The following is a 23,917-nucleotide window of genomic DNA, read 5'->3' as shown; positions in this document are numbered from 1 at the left end:
TGAGCGCCTCACCTGATGAACCACTTCAGGCTGACAGCATCCTCTCGTATTAGCATCCACCCTCTGCATCTTGTGGTATCGTCACCCATGAGGATGTAGGAAAGTAAGGATGAAAACGTGGACCGATGATTCATCCTGATGTGCCTTTGCTCTTTGTGCATCACCCGATGGGCTGACCCACTTGAAAGACTATCAGTTGGGTTAGTTAATCAGTTTCCCAAATGCAGCGAGCTGCAGCGGCTGCAGGTATCTCAGATCTGTCATGTTACTGCGGCGTATTTACAGACACACAACTGTGTTAACGCCCTAAAACAGAGGGGTGATTGCCTTCTCTCATATCATATATATCTGCCAAAACACCTCTCTATGCGCCAGTAACTGCAGAGCTATAATGCTGGAGGAATTTATTCATTCATGAGCCATTTAATTGTCTGTTCATCCGATTTAATTTGAGAACTTAATTAAATTGATTTCAACACATTTAAACATGTACTTAATACAAAGTGCAATGATAGATCTTTCTGCAGTTATGGCTAGAACTAGAACTCTCCCCAACTAGATGAATTATATATATATATTTTTCGAAAATAATGGTTTGTTTACATTTGATTGGAGCAATTAAATTAAGGTTGGGCTTTGTAATGAATGGCTGACAGTAAGGATTGTGTCGCTGCTGTAGAAAGGTCTATCATACAGTCTGTGGATAGTATTACTCTAAATAGCAGTGTGTGCTTAAAACATGATAATGTTAAGTGACTTTTGCATCTGGAATGATGCACAACTATTTATCCCAGCATTTGAACTAGTTAAACATCCAAAACATTTATCAAACATTTATATATTAGTATAGTGGTGATGAACTGGTGTTTGTTTTTTACAATGTAATACTTGAGAACTGTCCTATTTCTGTCCAGTATCCTCTTTCTTTTAGCTCTGTTTTTGGTCTCCACCAGCTCCTTAGGGAAACATCTGGCACTTTAGCTGCTAAATGCTCCACTGCTAATCTCTAACTGTATTTGTCTGCGGTTAGGTGCTCAGCATGTAGTGTACAGTGTTGTTTTTAAAGCTTTTTCACTAAAAATAGCCACCTGCTGTGGCTGAAAACTACTCTATAGGGGAACCGAAACAGTTGAGTCCCACGCAGCTTTTCCCCAAACTTGTTGCAGTGCAAATACCTTAAAAAGGCACCAGTAGCCATTTTCAGTCATCAGGGGCACAAAATTAACAGCATAAAATTAGTTTTTAGTGGTACTCTTACAAATAAAAGTTAACTTCGCAGGTAACCTGATAAAAAGTTTTTAAATGTGGGTGTTTGGTGTAGGCAATTCTCATTAAAGCATTTTGAGATTAAATGTTTTGTAGTCCCAGCTCACAGCTTTGCAAGTAGACTCAACACAGGGCTGCTCTTTATTTTAATATTTATATCAGTATTTGTCTCGGTAGTTCAATGGGTCACCTTTTTACTTTGAGCGCAAGGCTAACTGCAACAAAAACACCCATTCAAACATTTGTTCTTCCCACCCAAATAAGAAAAAAAGGCCTGTATACATAAGTAAAAACGATAGTGATGTTTGATGTTGTTATATGAATCAAAGCGGAGAGAGAGACTTGTAATCCTGTCTGCAGGTGTGAGGACAGTAAAGGCGATATCTGTCGGATCACATTCATTGTGGGCATAACTATTTAACTTTCCTCTCAGGTTCCGTGTTTGCATGGGGTTGTACCAAAAAGGAGCTAACAGCGTGACGATTTACAAGCCAGGTAGTGTTTTCAATTTTCTGTTGTTTCCAAAGGATCCTTTGTCTCAGCAGCATTCATCAAAAGAAGACTTCAGAAAAAAAAAAAAGTCAAGCTTCTGCATTTTAGGTCTTAGGTTTGGCTCCCGCAGCAAATAATTTTAGTGTAGTTGCCATCACAGATTTAGGAAATGCGCTAAATTGAAATACTCGCTTCTCTGACAAAAACGCAGCCATGTTGTCCCCCTTGAAATGTCCATTCTGGTCCTTAAGTTGTGTTACTGTTTGCCCGTTTCATAATAATTAGAGTTCAAATTAAAGCCGAATGTTCACCGAATGAGGTAGCGTCATTATAAATATCTTTTAGAAGGAGCAGATGTTTATAACAGTTAAAATGATCAATCTTTTAATGGGATCTGGCAGCCAGAAGGCAGACAGTCGGTAAAATTCAAAGTCCAGAGTGTGTATTTTCAGAGCAGTGGGCTTTTATTTTTAGGATAACAAGCTTAGCTTGACATCGACAGATGAATGATAGTTATAAACAGCTGATCAGCTTATACTGTGCGACTCGCCCTCGCTTGTTATTGTCAAATCGCAATTGCATGCTCTTCTTGTGTTCCTGCGGTGTTCCTGAAGCCGGCCTGAGCTTTCCTCGAGTCTGGGGTGGAGGAGGGGATGAGGGGAAACAACTCTCTTTAACCATACATCTTATCTTAGATGGGATTTCAGCTTATTTAATATATAGTCTGTGGCTCTAACTCGACTGCAGTATTAATTTTTGGATGCACAGTTGCTTCATGAGGCTCCTCTAAAGCTTGTTTCAGGGCAGTCTACCTGAAAATGAACAGAGTGAACATCAACATTAACATGACCCACTTTTTGTGTTTTTCAAAGTCTGACCCTGCTAACTGGTTCCTTCAACTCTCACACTCTTAAGATTCTTTGATGTGAAACACTGGTCTGCTATATTTTTTCCAAATCATTGCATCTCCAGCTTTGTAGACCAATAATGAGACTCTAATAAGCCCCGACTACGGATGGCTACGGGTGAGACTCTGTGATTACTGTCTGAATGTTTTCGCCGGACTGATTAATTTGTCGAGATCATACAAATTCTTGTCGGCGACTCGGATTCAAAGGGAAGAGTTTACCTTTTGAGTCTCAGTCAAAGTATTACATTTGTTTGATTGTAAGATTGTAACTGATGTCTGTAGGTGGAGCTGACATTTGGATGAACTCGGGACGGAGTTTATGCTGCTGACGGACAGCGGGAAGGTTCGTGATCAGAAGCTGGTTTCAGAGATAAAGAGAGCTGTTTTTTTTTTTTGTTTTTTTTTTGGCTTTTGAATGTCTGGAGCTGAAAAACACATTAGTACTCCAATGATGCAGCCTAAGAAAACACATCATCTTTTAATTTCAGACAGTCGGATAATTAATAAAATGGTCGTTTGTCTTAAAAGACAAAAAGAGAAAACTTCAGATTGAAGGGTATGACTAAAGAGGTTCAACAAAAACTCCCCGAGAGCCTGATCTGAGATCTGCAAAGTCCCTCCACACGTACAACATTTTGTGTACTAAAGACAGTCAGCACAGCTGCTGGAAATTGGACATTAGAATAGCAAGGTCAAGGAAAGTAAAGACTTATCTTTCCAATCTTGCTTTTAATTTGTTTAAGTGGGAACAATGTTATAACCTTAGTCTTTTCAGCTTCAATCATTACATTGTTTTTATCCTTGGTGTTTCTTTTTACTTAATTCTACACTAACAGACTTTTATTTATCTTAAATTTATCGTTTTGTTGTTGCCATTTTTAATCTTGCAGCATTTTTAGTTTGAGTTTTTATTTGTTTCCTGTCTGTGTTATTTTAATTTTGCTATGTGACTAGCAAAATGAGGTATAGTTTGCATTAAATGTAAGACTATTTATGTATATATAGTTAGAGAACGTAGTTCCATAATTAGATTTGAAAAGTGAAGGCAAAGCCTCTGCATGAACAGTTACTGTACTGACTTGCATGACTTGATGTGAGCCACACTGATTTAAAATATTTGTACTTTTATGATGCACAGTATGATATTACAGGCTATGTGTTCTCTGTTCCCTGTTCTTCTTTTTAATTAAGTAATGCAACGAGTTAGTTAGATTCAAACCTTTTATAATTAGACAGTTAACAGTGTTTCTGAAAAAAAAAAAAGACAAGTCTAATTATAATTCAGACTAATTGATTTAAGTAATCAAGAGCTAGGTGAAGGAAGCATTTTGGGGAGGTGGGTGTGAATCACAGTAACGGCATAACAAAGCAGATGGAGCTGAGTCGCTTGCATGCCTAGCAGCATGCCGACATTGGGCCGACCTAGAAGCGGTAACAACCTCCCTCACTGCCTATTCCAGGCAAAATTTGAGCCGTAAAAAAAAAAAAGACCCATATTTACTCCTACTGGCAAAAACCAGACACATCATAGCAGAGGATACTTCTTGCTAAGCTGAGTAGAAATTTCCTTCATTTGTTTCTGTAACCACCCTGGGGCAAGATCAAGTGCAGCAGACTCAATAGTGGAACAGCAGTCATGACATTTCTGAAATTTAAAAAGAAAATGAAAATTTGTATTGAAATTCAACTTTGGCTTGCAGCAGAAACAGGTTGTTATTTGTCTAGGAGTGTTTTTCTTTTTGTTGTAGTATCGAAAGAGGTATCAAGTATTTTTTTTTTTATACTAGTATTGTATTGAAGTTTAAAATTATGGTATCCTGACAACTCAGGGAGACCCTTATTTTGGGTTGAGTCTGTATTTGGTTGCTCTTTGTGAAACCCTGGGCTGTGGGGCGTGCAGGTTAAAGTTTATCCACTAAAAAGTACTAAGACCAAGTGGCAACTTCCAGGGATAAAAAGGGAAGCCAGCATGACGGTGCCAGAAACTACTAACTTGAGGCTGTCTCTTAAAGTGAGTCAATCTCCATTGACCCCCATATTAAAATGTCCAACTTAACGGCAAAAATAAACAGGTTCACAGCCTGGTACAAACCATTTTTTGTCTCTATAGCTACTGTACTGTACAGGTGTGTGTTTTTTTCCCACCTGTTTAAATTATATTAAGGCTTAAAGTTCTGCATAATTAGTGGAGTGGCTGCAGGTCACCGATGGCTAATTCAGCCACCTCGCCGCCACTCACGCTTCACCTCTTTGTCCACTTTTGGATTAGACGGAAGCTATCCAGAGTCAGGCACTCCCAAGATAGCAACGACAAAGGCCACCACACTGTGAGCTTCACAACGGCTCTTCAGAAGTTATGGCGAAGTCATCTCGTCACATGTTAACTACCTCTGTCTTCGTGAAAATGTGAGGGAAATGAGAACCGAGCTGGAGCTGTACACACTGGGACCCGGTGGACCCTGTCTTGTCCTCTCATCTTTGAAATGAGGCTATTTTCAGATGTTTTGAGTTCAATGCTCAACAAAACACAAACGTCCTTTTTATCGCCATGGTACGACCAGCATTATTATACTAGCAAAGAGCTGTATTCTCTACAAGTTGCTGTCCAGCCTTAGTTCCTGACTCTGCCTTGCAGAAAGCCTGTTTAGTGGTGCCAAAAGTTATGGTTGACTGATTAGAACATGTTGTTGGCCTAATTCAGAGCTAATCACCTGTGATTGGAAATGGCCATTTGATGACAACAATTATCTAACTGTGCTCAGCCAGTCTCTTTCCTGTTACCTTCCAGCCGGGCTTCTACACAGACGCACAACCTGATACTACACCAGGGGACAGTACAATCCAGTATAAACACCGATATTAGACTGCCAATACAATTTGTCACTATTATGTCACCATTGTGACCTCATTCTACACCTATTTCTGGAACTCTTTCACTTTACCCATACTTCTATTGTAAATTAAAAGCCCCAAAAAATGTGAAAAGCTTCAAGTGACAATCATTTGAGACCACAAATTAGTTCTCTTCACTTCTCCACCTGTGTAACTAACCTCATGTTACAAATGGCTTGTTTCATTATAATGATTTCTAGTATCTCAGCGTGACCATGTGAGTGCTTTTCACATTTCAAGGTTCACGGCATGAGGACAGAAAAGAGCTATTGTTGTCCCTGATACAAATATCCGCTTGTTATAAAATTTCCGGGAAGGAAAGCAATTCTGCCCAAGGTCATCGGGCATAAAGGCTTGGTAGATTTAACATAAATGTTTTCTCATAGGAGTATGTGTTTGTGTTTGTGTACATGCGAGCGCCGTATGCGTTGAAGGGAAGGATGAAGCAAGGCTATATGTTAACACTCCAGCAGTTTTAGTTCCAATTAGGTGAGGCTGCAGGAGCCAGGGGGAGACATAATTTAAAATGAGGAAAACAAAAGCAGGAGAAGGAGGTTCACAGGTCTTTATGAGGTTAGTTATGATGATAAATGGAAAGCTGCTGGCAGCAATCTATTCCTCCTTAGTAGGGTGTGTAACTATATGGGTTGGCAAGGGTTGAATTATAATGTAATATCTCAAGTTATACTCATAAAGTGTTAACTTGAGTCATCATGTTATATTAAAAATCATAATATCTTGTTGTACAGTGTAGTCATCATGTTAGATTAAAAGAATTTATTATATTTATGGGTGCATTGTAATTTAAACCTATTTATAGGGACATTCTCAGACCAGGCTGTTATTGCATTATCAGTTGTCCAATTACAGTCGGCCAGATCCCAAGCAGCTATCAGGCAACAGGAACAGTCGAATAATGTCATCCATCCACTAACCTCCATGCACTAGAGTGGAGGCGAAGGCGGACAGAGTTGATTATCCGGGCAGCAAAGACTGGTAGTCAACAGTGAGAGTCAGTGACACTGAAGCAGGATGGAGGCACATGATAAAAGAATGTGAGTTAATGGTGAAATGATCCCAGCTTGTGATCACAGAGTACAAAAGAACATAGTAAAGAAGTGTGGCTGCTGGTGTGTTTGTGTACATGATTGGAGAAAACTGATGAAACTGAATCTCACAGTCTAAGGGAACAAGCTGCTCTGTAGTCCAGCTGTACGGTAGTGGATGCTTCTGTATCTCTTGTCAGATGGCAGCATGGTGACCAGGTTCAGACAACTCACCTCCCCAATATTACTGGTGTCTGGTACAGATGAGCGGTTTTAATGCAGCGTTTTCCTATCTTGGTATTGTGCACATCCCATGCCAGTTTGCAATATTTTCAGTCAGGATGTTTTCTATGGCTCCTCTCTAAATGTTGACAAGAACTTGCCACAGGAATAAGTTTCCTTAAGAAATACAGTTATTTCTGAGCTTTTGTTACCAGGGTGGAGACGTGAGATGACCATGACAGGTTCTCTGTGATGCCGCTTCTCAGGCGTGTATCTTTTCTTCATTTCTCTGAAAATCAACCATCAGCTCCTTGGTTTTGAGGACACTGAGCAGTAGGTTGTTCTGCACACCACCCTGCAAGATGGTTGATTTCTTCCTGACATAAAGTCTCACTGTTGTTTGAAACTGGTATACCAGAATAACTTTAATTTAGAATCTCTGTACAATAACCTACAGATAACACCGGGACATGTCACCACGTCCTTGCTACATCCCAGCTTTTATTAGAATGATGCAAACCCATGGGAAGTAGCGTCCACCCCAACACCCACAGGGATGAGGTATGCTATATTTGTATTTTTGCATGTTTTTGTTTGTTTTTTTTGTCTTGTTGTCCCTCCCTGTCACTTGTTCTATCAGTTGTCTATCATTAAAGTCACCTTTGTGTTGTTGTTGTTCAAGCATAGCTGCCTCTACTCAATGGCAAATGGGAACAAATGTCCTTCATTGCCTATTTCCTGCAACACAGATTTTTTTTCTCTTTTTTATGAGCTTCTAATTTCTTAAACAACTCTCTTTCAAGCCCAGAGCTAGCAAGCAATGAGGTGGGCATATATAGTATGGCCTTCAGTACACAGGGTGCACCAGTACTGCATACGCACACCGGCTTTCACAAGCATGTCTGGATTCCAGCCATTTGTACAATGAGTAAACTGGAGTCGTGTGGCATTTCAACAAATACGGTAGCAAGCAATCCCATATCCCACCAGCCACTAACATTTAAACGCCGCTCGCCCACATGTATGGATATCTTTGGCAGCTTTATTGTGTTGTCCATATTTATAAGCAAGACTTCTCTTAAGTAGGTGCTTTCCCATCACTTGTCAGTCGGTAAAACACCCGCTGTGACATTGCTTATTGTTGTGGCGAGAACTGCGACGTGCTCAAAAGTCTCAATGTAGAGAGAGAAGTGTGGGCGCACTTTTCTTCCCTGTTTGATTTAACCACAACCAGTGGGTCACTCTACTGTTGAAAATAATAAATGTTCCCAGATGAAAGAGTTTGTTTCAGGTGTACTGTCCTCAGAAACAGCACTGTTGTGTGTGAGAGTGCGTGGATAATTGTCAAGTGCTATTGTGCAGGAGCTATAACGCACGGCAGAGGACAGTGATGGAAATAAAAAGCTTCGAGGAACACCTTTAATTTTGCCACTGGATGGACGTTGTTGCCCTGAGATGATACAACATACTTCAGGGCAATTACTGGACAAATAATCTCGCTACTGGAAAGGACAGATGAAAAGAGAAATAAATGGAAAGAGGCCAGGAGACAGGGGGGTACGGAAGTGCTAATAAAGTGATTATGCTGGACGTACCGGGGTCTGGATGAGTTTTGATTCACACTGAATTACAACCGTCATCTCACAACGCATAAACGTCCAGCGGCTGATGCAAAACGCACATCTGTCTGCGCGCATTTACAGTCCACACACACATTAGTGCCAGCTCCATCTTTGGCACCTCCATGTGTACTGACAGAGTCGAGTGTCTGGAGCTCTAATACATTATGCATCAGCCCCTAACATGCCCTTGACTGGGGTGACATAAATTTCACATACATTACAGATGTAATCCATTCTAATGAGCTTAGACTTTATCTAGTTGGGCACGAAATACACAAGGGAGCTCCGCCACTCATGGGAAGATAAATATCATCACGCCGCACGCTCGGTTGTTGTTGGTATAGTTATAATGTCAGCACAAATAGGTGCACAATTGTATGAGATGACTGTGTACATACTGCAGTGGAGGCTGTTGATTATTTACCTGAATGAGGCAACAGGCGCCGAGGGCTTCTGCTCACACACTAACAATGTTGTTTACTAGCTTGCTGCACTAAGCCTGGACTCCAGCTATAGAAGACTGTTACATTTACTCAAAAACTGACTAAGAAAAGCAAACACGCTCCATCCAGAAGCTCACCTTGGCTACATAATCTATGTTATTTCTCACTGTGCAGAAAGATACTAAACAAAACAACACTTCTTAATGATGAAAATATTGTCTTAACCTGCATCTTATCTTTTTTTTATTGTTTAAAGTTTAAAGGCATCTAACTAAGAAAATGTAGAGACTCATATGCACATAATCTCTTTAAATTATCATTTATGACCCTCCAGAAGCGTTTCACTGCCTGTATTCCCTTATTTGATCATTATTTTGCTGTGCTCGGGATACTTTACCAACCCAGAAATATCAGTATTTGATGAACTGGGAATGAGGCAGTGAACAATTAAATATGTTTCTGGTGTGTTTACACCGACACCTCGGACAAATCTTGCTGATTCTACCTTTAAAGCCCCACTGTCTCTGTCATGATTTAAGTAATGGTAATATGCAACGGTGCTCAGGCCGCCCCCTAAGAGTCGAAGACTGGAATCATCCATCAGAGACTCCTCGGTTGACTGAGACTCTTCAAGTCAGTATGTGTGTCTGTGCTTTTCGATTTTTTGTTGTTGTTTTTTTTTTTGTCAGTGTACAATAATGGGATCAGAGGAATTATAAATCAGTTATTTAAAAATGCCATTTTAAACAGAGTAATGCAACAGCAGACACCTGCAGGCTGTAAACTTTACCAACTGAGTCTTGCTTGCCTAATTATGTTTACTTTCTCAGATTTTGTTGGTCAGGTCCTCTTTGTGCTTCTACCATGGATAAGCAGGCTGCGTAGTAAAATAGTTTCTTTTCTGTCAGGCTTTATGATCATAAGTCTGCACGGGGTCTTTTACTTTGAAAATTAACTAGATTCTCCCTTCCTTTTCTGTGTCTGACTTCCTGCCCGTTTGATCTGCTCCGTGTTAATTGACGCAGCATCTGTCAAAAATAGACTTGGTACGCCGAGGCGCTTCCGGCAGAATCACAAACATCGTGCAGAATGGCTGCGATCGGCTCCGGCTGACGTGGCGCAGCTGTAACGTGACGTAACCGCACCTGTTGGAATTTTAGTTTCTCTGACTGTGTGAAAAGCTGTTTTATCACACCACAAATGATGAAGAAAGGTATTAAAACACGAGTCTTACTGGTAAAACACTTTCAATTAAGCATGCAGGAGTTTACTGTGGCATGTTGAACTGAAAACAAAAGGAACAAACTGACAAAATTCTGAGTTGGGAACAGCCTTAAATGGCCTGCCATGCAATCTTGCATCCTGCTTCCACCTGACTGGCTAATACAAGATCTAATTTAAGAGTTTATTTCTTAAATAAGTGGAATAGAAAAGTCTTTGCCTCAGTCTTTGTTCAGAAAGTAAGCATTGAATTAGTGTGTACTGCAGCACTGGGACTGACTTAATTAACCCTATAATGCCACAAGTTTCTGAGACCTCTACTGCACATCACCAAAAAGATCAATAATTATCTGACAATCCTCTTATAAACAGCCTGCTTGCACTTCAAATATTAAATAATCATTTATTAAGCTTGCTGACTCTGAATTAAACTTTGCGGTTGGTGGCAAATCTACACAAATCTGAATCCATACAAGTATTAATGGTTTCATTACTACACAGGAATAATCACTCAATTGATATTATCACCTTATAACCTTAATTCTATCGCATCTCTGCCATATATGCTGTAATTGATTTTGCGTTTAAGCTGCGTATAAAGTGGTTCCATCAGGCTCCTCCAGTTACATTTTTCTGGATCAGAAACACTGAGAGACATTCATGAAGGTAACCCTGATGGAAAAAAAGGCCGTCCTTCTTTCTTCCTCCTTCGCTGTGGCGCAGTCCTCGCAATTATCACAGAATAAAAGAGCTCTGAATGCTTGCATTTTCTTCTGATTTCGACATACCGAACACGGCCTGAATTGTGGCTTCAACTGTGTCTTTAAATGACATTTCTAACCAATGTACAGAATTTCAAGTTAATTCAATGTTGTGATTCTTAAAAGGTTTTTTTTGTTGACACACTTTATAGGCTTATGAATTCCTGGCTTTTAGCAAACGACATTCTCTATAAATCAGAGGTGGGAAAGTGCACACATTGTGTAGTCGGGTAGAAACGGAGACGCTTGTGTAAAAAAGACTTTGGTAAAAGTAGAAGCTTCTTTGCTCAAGTTAAAGTGAAAAAGTTCAGGCTGTGAAATGCAGTCAAAGTAGAAACAGGGACATTTCTACAGGCTGTTTCTGTGCAAAGCTCACTGGACCTCATTGTTTCTCTGCAGTCGAGACTCTCTCTTCCATCTTGTTGCATCCTTCACATAGTTTTAAGTGTTGTTACATCTCTTTCATCTTGTCAGTTTTTCATCTTTATGTCTATGTCTTTTTTTGCCTTGTTACATCTTTTTTGTCTTCTTTGTGCCACATCTTTTTTTTTTATCTTTTTATGTCATTTTCATAATTTTTTGTCATGTCTTTTTTGTCTCAAACATCTCTTTGGTCTTTTTTTTATTTTTTTATTTTTTATTTTAAGTTTTTTTCATCTTGTTACATCTCTTTCATATCAGTTGTTTTCATATTTTTATGCCTGTCTAGTTGACATGCTGTACACTGATGGATCACCAAGAAACCTTCCTTTATATTATTGTCCCTTCCACTTAAATAAAATATAAATATGATAGAAATAACAATAACAATAATAAAGTAGAAAGTACAGATATATTGTGTTAAAAGTGGGGATTAAAATAAAAACGTTGGCAGAAAAATACCTACAAAATCTTATTTTCAATCTCAACTTTCCTTAAATAGGATTTCAACCTCTTTCATATACTGTCTATGGCTCCAGTTCACTATTTAGACTGCAGCACTCACTTTTGTGACATATTGCTCCTTTAATGGTATATGGAGATTTTATGACCTATATAATGAATGATGTATGTTACCCACAGGGACATAAAGAGACATACCAGGTGTTGTGTTAATCTGTTTAACAGCATGGGAGTTATGAGTGTGTGACTATAACGTCCTTTATGTTAACCTTTACCTTCTTCCTCTGCTGAATTGCACACCAGTTGATGGATGACAGAGACAGAAAAATATACAAATATACAGTATATATGAACTGTTGTCAAACAGTGTGTGCATGTGTGTGTCTGCATGTTAGCATGGACTAACCTGTGTCCTGATCACAAATCTGCTCGCAAGGCTCAGTGGCCCTCTGGCCGCAGAAGTCCTGGACCCACTGTGTGGACGAGTTGGTCTGATAGTAGAGGGTCAGCTTGGCCGGGTTTAGCCAATTAGAAACATCCAGGAAGCTGCCCATGCTCACCACAAAACTACTTCCTGAAAAAAAAAAAAAAAGGAAACCACAAGACAAAATTATTTGAAAGGTAGAAAAAAACGGTTGATCGTTTGGTATTTTTAAAAGCTCCTTTGCTGGATCTATTGCTAAATCAATTGGAAAGAAGCTAATTCTTTTGTTTTCACTGTAATTTTAATTCCCCTCCTGACCAGGCTGAATTTAAATGAGAAAATTAAGACCTATAATGTGTGTATTGATGGGATTTCCGTGGTAATTGCAGTAGAGGGGCTAAAAGAGTTCCACGAGTCAATCAGTAAATGCTATGCTCATTGACGCTGACTTACCTTTCTTTCTTACTGCTCCCAGACCAATCGTTAAACTCTGATCACTGAACAAGATTATCCCTAATTGATGCCAATGACTTTTACTTCCAAAGGGAGCTGTGAGGAGATTGTGCCTCAGCTCTCTGGTGAGCACAAAGATTCTCAGACAGCTATATTGTGTGTATACTGCCAGGTCACGGAAGGTAAATTTTGCAGGAAAGAGTGCGGTAAATACACATTCCTGTTTCCCAAAAAGCCTCTGACATGAAGATAGCAATTGTGAGATTAAAGAGGATTCGCACTTTTATTCTGCTTTGTGACGTGAAACCCTGCGATGGTGGTCTCCAGGCTGTTTCTTTTTAAAAAAAGGAAAAGCCCGCAAAGCCAGCAATCAAATCTGAGTCACAGGAAAAGTTAGAGGACCGATGCCCTGCAGTGAAATACTCAGAGGAGAAATAACCGACAAAGAAGGCTTCACACTTACGCCGTGCAACAATAGCACAAGCATCAATATCCCAAGCCTCGTCTATTCTTTTTTTTTGTGTGTGTGTGTGTGTGTGTTTTTCTCTCCTCAGCATTCTGGTTGTTCCAAAAATTCCTACCAGAATACACCACCATTTCCCTCCTCCTACACACATGAAGTCACCAGCTGCTTCTCTTCATTTGACAGGGAAGTGTCGCACTGGGACGGCCTTAAAAATGCACTCACACATTAAAGTTTTATTTTCTGACTACCTGGCAAACTCATCTAGAGCCACTCATCTGGACTGTATAGACCAATATTAGGCCCGCTGCTGTGTTGCTTTCGAGTAAATATTGCATCGCTTGCAGCCATTATTCTGCTGTACCCACAGTATGGACTGAAATAAAGCTGAAGTGTGTCTACCTCAGATAGTGACGTCAAAACACCCCCTACAAGATAGAAAATATACCTCATGTACGTTGCTTGGAATAATTTGACATAGTCTTTTTTTACACTTCCACTTAAGCTTCTTAATACATACACAGAAAAAAGGGGATTCTGAATCATTTAAAGAATACTCAGTAAAAAACATATTAAATATATATGAAATATATATAATAGAACAAATAACAAAAAGAACAATGGGCCTAGTAGTATCATTATTTGAGAACCACTGGTTTAGGATATTGTGCTATAAAAGACAGCATGTTTTCTTGCTACTATATGCTGGTGCACAATGAAATTATCTGTATCTGTGTCTTCTCAAGCAACAAAATGACTTGTCTCTGTATCTGTATTCAGATGGATGTCCAGAAGTGGGCGTGGCTTATACTGGAAGTCGTGTTAAATTGGGCAATGCATTTGTTGAGCCTACAAAGTATCAAAATGATTCAATATTAGCATATAAGTAAATATGAAATATATTTCCACATCCACATACTGTACTTTACGTCCATCTCACTTTTTTATTCTTAGGGTGGAGATATACTTGCTTTTAAGCACACGTTCCCATGTGCATGATGTCTGCCTCATGCATCCTGCACCCGTTTGGAGCTTTGGTTGTGCACATCCTCAGAAATTAACGCTATGCATCCGCAAGGTGCAATACACATATGACCAGTAGGGGCAGTGTAGGGGCAGAATGCAGTGACAGGGTCAGGGGTCAGGAGATACATCACCAGCAACAACAACAGCAGAAAGTTTTGAGGACAGGCTCATTGAACAAATCCGCAACTAGCCTCATGTTTATGACGTATCGTTGCCGCTACACAGCGACAAACACGCCCGCCACAACAGCTGGCAACAGATAAGTTCAGTTCTGGAAGTTGACGCTGAACGAGAGACTGCTATGTACGTGCACGGTGGACGACGATGGAAAAACAGACCTCCTCTTCTTCTTTCTTTTGCTTTTACAGGCAGTTTATGGTCTGAGTCCTCAGTTGAGCGCTCTAGTGGTGTTTTGCAGTAACGCGCGTAGACAAGCGGCCATGTCGTGAACAGTTTGCTTCACCACGCAGCCGGTTGTCTGTGCGAACCCATGGTCAAACAGCAAGTATATCTGCAGCCTTATTTTTTAATAAAGTAAGTTGCATAACCTGGATACTGAACAATCAGAAACTGGAAAAAAAGAGTTTTATAAATTAAAATATTCTGTTTTGCAAACTATTTACAGGTATAAAAAATATATATCAATTTAAGGGAATAATCTTAAATTTCAAGGATGCTGCATTTATGTTTCTTGATGCATTGATCTGACTGCTGTTTACAGTGCTAGAATATTATACATACAGTATATATCACAGCTGCAAGAAAGCACTAGTTTTCCCACTGCAATAACTACAAAATATGTTAAAAATAAAAATGTTAATACAGGCTCATGTCATCTTATTTCAGAGATTCTGAACCAGTGGCAGGCATTAATAATTACTATTTAGAAACAGCCAGTGATCTCGGTGTCATTAACTTATGTTGGTTGTATAACAGCAACAGTATTTAACTAATAATCAATTAAAAACTGAAACAGTATAATAGCAGCACCCTGACTCTGCTTGACCTGAATTGAACAGGATCATAATTGGTGTCATTGTTTAAACCTGTGTTTAGCTGACTATCTAATTCCAAAATGGCTGCGATGAAAAAAAGAGCTACCCCTTAGCAACGAGGCCTGATGTCGCTGCTCTAAAAAAGGAACCAGCACCCACCAAACGCCAAAGAGGCTGAAATACGCCTATAATTCTACAGACGGGTTCCCTAAAAGCATCTCCCAGGTCAGGGTGACCAAAGGTGAGCATAACAAGGCCATTTCCTGCAGCTCTGCGGCTTCGAGTACAGAACTGGCAGCAGCCCTCATTTGCTGAGAGAGTGGAGAAATCTAATGGCTTCAGCTCATGCAGTGAAGAGGCAATTGTTAGATTATGGGTTGGTTTCTAAGAGACCGGTGAAGAAACCCCTCCTGAGCAGTAAGAACATCACTGATTGCTGGCAATTTTGCCGTGCATGTTGAGAATTGAGCGCAGAAGACCGGGGAGAAATTATTTTGTTATGTGAATCCCTTTTCGACTGTTTTGGGAAGTGAGGTGGAATAGAAAGCATCTCACACCTGTGTCATGGCGACACTGATAATTAAAGAAACTGCAAATCCAGCAGTTGTTTTTCTGACTGACACATTATTATTATTATGTATTTATTTGCTTATTTAATTATTCTTTACATTATTTATGCATTTGCTAAAGTTTGTTGTATTTGAATGGGTGGAAACACATTTTAACTTCTTCTGAATAAAGTCTGTTTCAGGAGCTGATGATGGAAGAAGCTAAGGAATGAGTGATTTTGCTTTCTTCTCATTTCTATTGAGAGTTGCACATTGACATTACCAGCTGGCACTTTCCCTGTGATGCTAGCGTCATTAGCGTCTACTGAAGTCTGGCCAGACCGGGACTGAACACAGCTGAGACAGACGCTAGCCAATTTCAAATACCAAAGTAGTTTTCATGCTAGGTTTGGCCTCCTAGTGTCCCAGGGCTGAGATAGCTAATTAAGCGGCTAGCTCCACACTAACAGAGCTAACTAGCTAACGCCAGCTACAGACAATGGTTAGCCTACTTTAGCTAATAGTAAACTAACTCTGGAAGCTAAATCACCTTGGTACTGTACTCTTATAACATTTAATGAAATCTTTATGACTAGTTCAAATGGTGAGTCAAAACCAACCACATATGGCAGAATAATGTAATGTTAAAAGTTTTATTAAGTTTTATAACGTCAAACTGTCACAACAGTAATTTGTACGCCGATGACATCCAGTTCTATTTTTCATTTCTGTACTGAACAGCTGTTTTATCGCTATTAAGAAACAGATGATAAAACTGAAGTTTTGATTATTGCCCCTGGCAGCCTTCAAACAGTCAGGCAGAACCTCTGTACCCCGTCCTCATCCTATCAATCCAGTCTGGGTAATCTCTGTGTAATCTTCGATCGATCCCTGCGCTTCGATACTCATATTAGGACACTGTCTCCATCGTGCTTCTTTCATCTAAGGAATATAGGTCTGTCTCATCAAGAAATGAAATGGAGATGTTAACACACGCGCTTATCTCGTCACATTTAGATTACTGTGATTCTCTGTCCACTGGCCTTAATAAATCCTCATTACTCTGTCTTCAGACTGTCCAAAACGCTGCTGCAAGGCGTCTGACTCAATCTAACAGATTGTCACAGATTACACAGATTTTAACCTATTTGCTCTGGCTTCCAGTTCATTTTACGATCCATTTTAAAATCTCGGTGCTGACTTATAGAGGCCTACATAGCCAGGCTCCACAGTACATAACTGACCTTCAGCATCCCCACAGTTGAGCTCTTTGGTCATCCAATCAGGGTTTCCTAAGTCTTCCTCAGAAAGGTGCTATATAAATAAACCTTTCTTGCTTGTTGGTTAATGTCAGGTTGTCATAAAAAAGCCTATTTTTTCTTGGTTAATGAAAAAATGTTTCAAACATTATCAACCTTGCATTAAGAATGACATAACTGACCAAATTACACTAAATAACACTGGTCATAAACATTTATAAAGGCTCCTTTATGTTTATGACAGGTGTCATGATATGGTTACACTGTAATGACATCATGCACAAATAAATTATCTTTTTTAACAGTTTTCTAATGTACATTGTTGTGTTTTCTGTTATCTTTACATGTGATAGATGGTTAGACACATAACTAAATGCCCTTACTATGTCTTTTTCTGTTTGATAAATTTTATTACCACCTTACTGTAATTTTAATTAAGTTATTTATAACCCTCTGAGTGTCTTTTCTGTCACGCAATAAAAAGCTCTCCTTTTTAAACTTAATATTAAAGACATATCTGTGAAAAATTCCAATGATTCATTTCACACTCCGGAGTGCTAAAATGAGAATATTTTCCGAATTAGTAATAAAATAAAACGGTCCATGACATGCATATTAATCTCATTAACCTCTGAGGGATATCGTTAGTCACACCCATATTTGATTTAGCAGGAAGTTGTCATGATGTTGAATAAACAGTCCTGCCATTCTGCATCCTCGGTCTCCTGTCCCCCGCTGCTTCCGTGTCGTGTTGTTTGTTTACCGTCTCCTGTCATGTCTCACCTGTCTTCGAGTCACCTCTGCTGAATTTACTGCTCACACTGATACCTGACCTCAACACCTGCTCCTCCTCCTCCTATCACTCATTATTTCCTCAGAGCACTTTATAGAGCTCGGTTTACATGTCTGCTGTGACAGATATGTGCTGCCTTGTAGCCATACTGTAGCACTATGGTCCTTTTTCCCTGCCTGCTTGTTTCCGTCCCGACCTAACTTATATTTATATGTGGCTTGCCAGTTTGGATTTGCTTTGTTTGTTTATCTGTTGGATTTTGTTTGCTTGTTTGCTCTGACTGCCTGCCTGCTGCCGACTGTACGCCTGCCAGACCAATGGCTTAAGCCGCCTTTTATCACATCTGCTCTGCCTCAGGTGTCTGTTTTTCTGAGGCCAATTCCAGTATACACAAGTTTGCAGGGGAAAAACAGAACTAAGAGTCAAAAAGCCCGCTTATAGCTCCTTCAGGGTGTGCTGTTCATGCTCTCGTCCCTACAGTAAAGAATGCTGTATGAAACACAAAACATACATACGATGCACAATGTACAGTTTGTCCTGAGGGTGGCTCTGAAGCACAGGTCATAGGTTATTAAAATTAAAATGATTCATTCATTGATGTCTGTGCAAAATTTCATGCCAACTATTAGCTTTTGAAATCTCATGCTAAAGGTTGACAACTGAGCATTGGGTCAGAGGTTAGCTCAAAACTTTACACAAGAAAACTCTTGTGAAAATGTGGAAATTCTGCTTTGTAAGTGGTTGCCGAGCAAAGGTCAGAAAGTCACCAAAATCAACAAATTATCATTCTGGACTACAAATAGTCCTACTAAATTTCACAGCATGCTAACTAACAGTTGTAGAGATGTTTTTGGAATGAACTACAGTGTATTAAGGACAAACTAACAAACTGACTGTGGACACTCAGCAGGGCTCATGCAAGAACATTTTCATGATTTTTATCCTAAACCTCTCTTACTTTTGCACAAACTTGTCATGAAATGCTTGTTTCAGCCTGATGAATGCAACCTGCTCAGTTGTGCATTTGTGAAATCTCAATATCACAATACATTTGTTTTTGCTCCCATTTTTAAGGGAGTACAAGTTTGTTAAAATCCATGTTAGTGAGCACTTCTTCGCCAAGATTATCCAGCCACCAGACAAGAGTGGCATATAAAGATGCTGATTAAACAGCACAATTATTGCACAAAAAAAAAAAAAAAAAGAACTGTCCAAGTCAGAGAATTGACCCCTGGAGCACACCACAGAACATCTTGGAAAGATAAAAAATTAGTCCACAATGACAACTCAGAAATACAGGTGATGGATAAAAATCTTGCAATCAACTGTTTCAGTTTTTCTTGATGCTGGTTCATTTTTTCTCCTTTGCCAAGATAATCCATCCGCCTGACAAGAGTGACATATGGAGATGCTGATTAGTCAGCACAGGTGTGCCTTGGACTGGTCGAAATAAAAGGCCACTCTAAAAAAATGCAGCTTTATCTTGAAGAAAAAACACATCTTTTAGGCACTAAACTATGACTATTCACATAGAGCTACTGATAGCATTTTTTCCCCAGGAGGGCAAAGTCATGACCCACCCTACTCTGCTTCTGACTGGCTAGTACCCATTGCTTTTGTTGGTTGGGTTGATTCATGACTTTGCCATCCTGGGGAAAAAATGGTGTCTGTAGCCCCTTGTGAAATAGCCATAGTTCAGTACTTTTTACAGATAAAACTGCACATACTAGAGTAGCTTTTTATCGCAATCAGTCCAAGTCGTACCTGTCAGGTGGATGGATTATCTTGTCAACGAAAAAGTGCTGACTACCAACAAATTTGTAAGCAAAATTTGACAGAAATAAACCTTTTGTGTTCAACATCAGCTTCCTCCTCGTGAAAAATGGGAGGAAAAACAAAGACGTTACAATTACATTCTTGTTGATTGTATTTGTGTGCAAGTTTTATTCACAAAGAAATGATACCAAGGTGTAAAAATTTCACACCGCAGAGCTTCAGCTCCACGGTGTTGATAAACAGCAGATAAATAGAAAACAAGCTAAACAGTGTCAGTAGTGGCATTAGTGGACCTGAAACAATTAGAAAACATTAATAGTGCAGCTGTAAACAAAGTGCCCTCAGAGGAGCACTGTACTCTGAGAGGAAATGGTTAGAAGAAGATGCTGAAAAAAAAAAAAACATCTTACAAGAGCAAAGCGATCTATGACTAACATAAGAAGATGTGTTGGTCAAGGGGATGTGACAGTTATAGAGATAATAAACAAGAAAAATATTACAGCCTACACAAGGTGATGTTACACTGTCAAGTGTTATAACAGATGGATGATACTGGATGGACTTAGAACTGCATAAAGACCCTGAGGCAGCTGAGTGCAGACTGAGAGGATTTCTATCATATATTGTGGAAAGTTAATCATAATTAATTCATCATAATGTTAAGTGTAAAAATTTAATTTTGAACTAAATTAAATTCTGCCTCGGAAATTTTACATACACAAATGCAGGATGGCAAATACCCCCAACTTCACTGGTTAATTATGTGAATGTAAAGAATATATTAAGAGTCAAACCACATGTTTTTTTCTTTCCTTTTTGCAGTTATGACATTTATGTATCCCATATTATACCTAACAGTACAACCCATCCCAGTACAGAAGGTAGAGATGGATCAGTTTCCAACCTGCCAATACAAATACTATCCCAATTTGTTTAGAACATGGTGATTTATGATGTTTTATGGTCATGATTGTTGTTTTTGTGCTGGTTTATTGGTACAACATGAGTCACATTTCTTCACTCCAGCTATATTGACCTAAACCTCCTCTATAATATGTGTGTTTGAGTCTTTTACAGTACACCAGCTCACATGATTTTCAGGTCTTCACTATAAGTGTAGCTACACAATACACTGTGGAAGCTGAAGTTTTGTACATTGTTACATTTCTATCATGTGTTCATGTGCCCACAAATTGTGGGTATGTGGGCGGACTAGAAATGAGGCCCCGGTGGCAAGAGCACCTGATCGAATGATATGTGAAACGCAGAGCTTTCAGAGATACAGCAATCATTAGTTAAATTGCCTCGGCTCTTCTCTCCCTCTTACTTCACTTAACTCCTTGCACATTTTCCATATTGGCTTCTCTTACCTCCTAGTGAGGTTTATACAGCGGTATCTGGCCAGTACACGGACCCAATTTGCAATTATCCGATAGCCAACGTGGAATTTAAACAGACTCCTGGTGAAAGAGTTGCCTGGGAACCCATGCCTACACACTTAATTATCCTGATTTTACATTAATTTAGCAAATATTTTGTTATACTGTCTCGATGTTGGCATATAATTGGACATAAGACAGTGTTTATTCTACGTTGGAGCATATAGTTAGTTTGTATGCTATAAAGACACTTTGTTACTGTATATGACAAGATATACCTTGGAGACGTAGAGCATTTGTGTCAAGGCGATGGAGAAAGTGTAAGCAATATGGGTTAGTATTCCAATCTACTGCAGGCACATGTAATAAAAAGGCTGCACACACCAAGCTCCTAGTAAAAAAAGAAAAGAAAACAAAGAAAAACCAATCATGTTTTGAGCACACTTCTCTTCATCACTCTGATGGCTCAAAATGTCATTCAGCTGTTCGTGGTGATAATAAATATATTTTTCCACTGGGAGCTTTCAGCGTGTGGGCTTTATTGTCCTGATTTCTGCTCATCTTTTGGTTCCAGCACACGATTTACTTTTTGCTGGATGAACGTGCGTCTTTTTGTACCTTATCAGGCGTGCAGAGGGGGCACTGACACTGGAAAGCATTGAAATTGAAAACCATAATCACGGTTGAGGGTAGGGGTGGAGATTTTACCGCTATCCGTTTTGTAAATAGAAACAGAGGAAGCATGGGGACGGTCCATTAGGTGTTCCTTCTAATGACGAAAACTACACAAATTACATAATGTTTTTCATCGCTCGAAAACAGTGTGTACTAACTTGACAGTCATCCCAGCAGTATGCTGCTTGAAGGACAACTGGATCCAACTGTGGATGGAAAAAAAATGCAACACAGTGTACCCTGATGGATAGTGGCTATTATAATAACCTGCTCCACAAATATATATATTTTTAGATAACATAAAGCTCAAAAGGTTATACAGGTATACAGGTACTAGGACAGTATATCCTTCTACAGTTGCTATTTGTGTTTCACAGTCTTCCTCACCAAGTTTCACTGTGACTCAGTTTAGTGGGTTTATTGTCAGTGACCAGCCTTTTTTTCCTGTCTGGGCTACAAGGTTAATTTATTGATCATTTTCAACACAGGCTTTTACAATGAGATGCCGCTTCCTTTATACTGCGCACAAAAGCCAAAGAATAAGTCATAAAATAAAACTCTTTTTCATGGCTGAGTGCAAAGGATGAATTTAGGAGCCTCGCAGCCTGTTAAGGGATCTCTTCTCACTGCACAGAGATCCAGCTGACCTTTCCTAATCCCCGCCTCTTTTAAGCTCTGTGCTCCAATAGCAGTTGAGCAAGCTTGGCACCCGGTGGAACCATGTTGGATCAGTCAGCTTTCTCTTATGTTCTAGGCGCTGCTGAATAGAAAATCAAATTTTAAAGGGACAGATCACCCCAAATCCTCTGGTCTATAGTGCTATTTATCCATCTATACTGCTTTGGTATGAGTTGCCTTGTTTTGGAGATATTTGCTGTAGAGATTTCTGTTTTCTCTCCAATATAATGGGACTAAAAGTTCAAGTCCTGCATTGCTGCAAGCACCAAAAAATTACATTTGAAAAACAACCCCTTTCCAATAATCAGGACCCGGTGGTCTAAATAATCGACACACCTTGTTGTGAGTATTTTCACGTAGAAATAACTTTCTTTCTGCAGTAGAATCGACTGGAGTTTGGGGAGAAGGGAGACATCGCTACAGCCGATGTCTTTAAAACTCATATCAAAAAAATCTAGATGGATAAACAGCACCACAGGCCAGGGGAAATGTATGTACTTTTGATTCTGGGGTGAACTGTCTCTTTAAAAGATGTTGCTCGGGGATAGATTGCAGTCAGTCAGGTAGTGTTTTGCTATAACACTAGCGAGAAAGATGGCCGAGGTTCCACCGATTGCTCAGCCATTACTGGAGCATGGAGCAAAAAGGGGTGGGACTTAGAGAAGTGTGATAACTTCTGGGTTTTTCACATCACGTAGTTTAAAGAGTGCAAAAACAAAAACAAAGCAGTGCAATAAAAGAAAGCTGGCACGGGGTTAAGTGAGGATAAGTGATCCTTTTATTCTCCTGTTTTGTTGATATTCTGCCAAGGTCTAATGAATGTGTTGCACTTACCATCCGCGACAAAATGCTCAGGCACATGGAGGGTAACCTTGACAGTGAGAGGGCAGGAATCCTGCGTAGCATAGACAATGGCAATGACACATGTGCTGATGGTGATCAACGTCAGGGTGACCTTATTTAGAGGGCTGTGTGGGTGGCCTGGAGGTAGAGAGAGAGAGAGAGAGAAAAAAGGTAAAGGTGAACGGTTTGACTGGAGCCCTTTGATTTTGATCAAGGTCTCAAACAGATAACTGTGTGTGAATATCCTTGATAAAAAAAAAGTTACATGTTCCTGCTCTTTCACACAGGAACATAATCTGCACAGACAATCGCACAAGCACCAAACAAAACCATTCACTATGCCTCGTCGAAAGTACAGCCTCGAAGCCTCCCTCGATCCTTGAAAACGCAGTTAATTATACTCCTGATTTATGAATTCAACCCAGGTTCAAGTTTGGCCTGAGCAGGTAAAGGATGACTTAGAATACCCAAGCTTCTGCAGAACAGCCCAGAAACATTTGCAGGGGTGATATATGATCTTACTGCCACTGACAGGGTTATAGATTGGTTGTTTTGGTTGCCCTTTGGCTCTGTCAGGGCTCTCATTTCCAAGCCAGGATATAGGGAATGAAATTAGCCGCTTAACCTCTGTCTACTGATATTTATCATGGAAGAGAAGTCGACACATTGAAAGGAGGCTTATTGGGGTGCGATAAGGGTAAGGTAGCTCTGGTTTGGAAACACCTTTCTAACTATATTTCAACATTTTTAAAAATGCATCAGTGCCGTTGAACCTCTTGAAATTGTACTCAAGAGTGTGAGAGAGTGTATGAATAGTTTGCAGAGTGAGAGCCGCCTGGTGTGCACGA

General features: G+C 39.7%; 1 protein-coding gene across 2 annotated transcripts in view; it reads right to left on the bottom strand.

Annotated features, from left to right (window-relative positions):
- The window catches only part of astn2 (astrotactin 2), a 382,265-nt gene that overhangs the window by 178,344 nt on the left and 180,004 nt on the right, over nucleotides 1-23,917 (bottom strand). For both annotated transcript variants that reach the window (XM_084745505.1, XM_084745506.1), the window contains exons 6-7: nucleotides 23,061-23,207; nucleotides 12,164-12,331 (exon numbers count right to left, since the gene is read on the bottom strand). In XM_084745505.1, coding sequence (XP_084601631.1) covers nucleotides 12,164-12,331; nucleotides 23,061-23,207 — 315 coding nt within the window. The remainder of the gene's footprint in view (nucleotides 1-12,163; nucleotides 12,332-23,060; nucleotides 23,208-23,917) is intronic.

Source organism: Lutjanus erythropterus, chromosome 20 (assembly GCF_056507025.1).
Source record: "Lutjanus erythropterus isolate fLutEry1 chromosome 20, fLutEry1.hap2, whole genome shotgun sequence".
Taxonomy (NCBI): Eukaryota; Metazoa; Chordata; class Actinopteri; order Lutjaniformes; family Lutjanidae; genus Lutjanus; species Lutjanus erythropterus.
The sequence above is the reverse complement of the archived record's forward strand: the minus strand, read 5'-3'. Positions and strand labels throughout refer to the sequence as shown.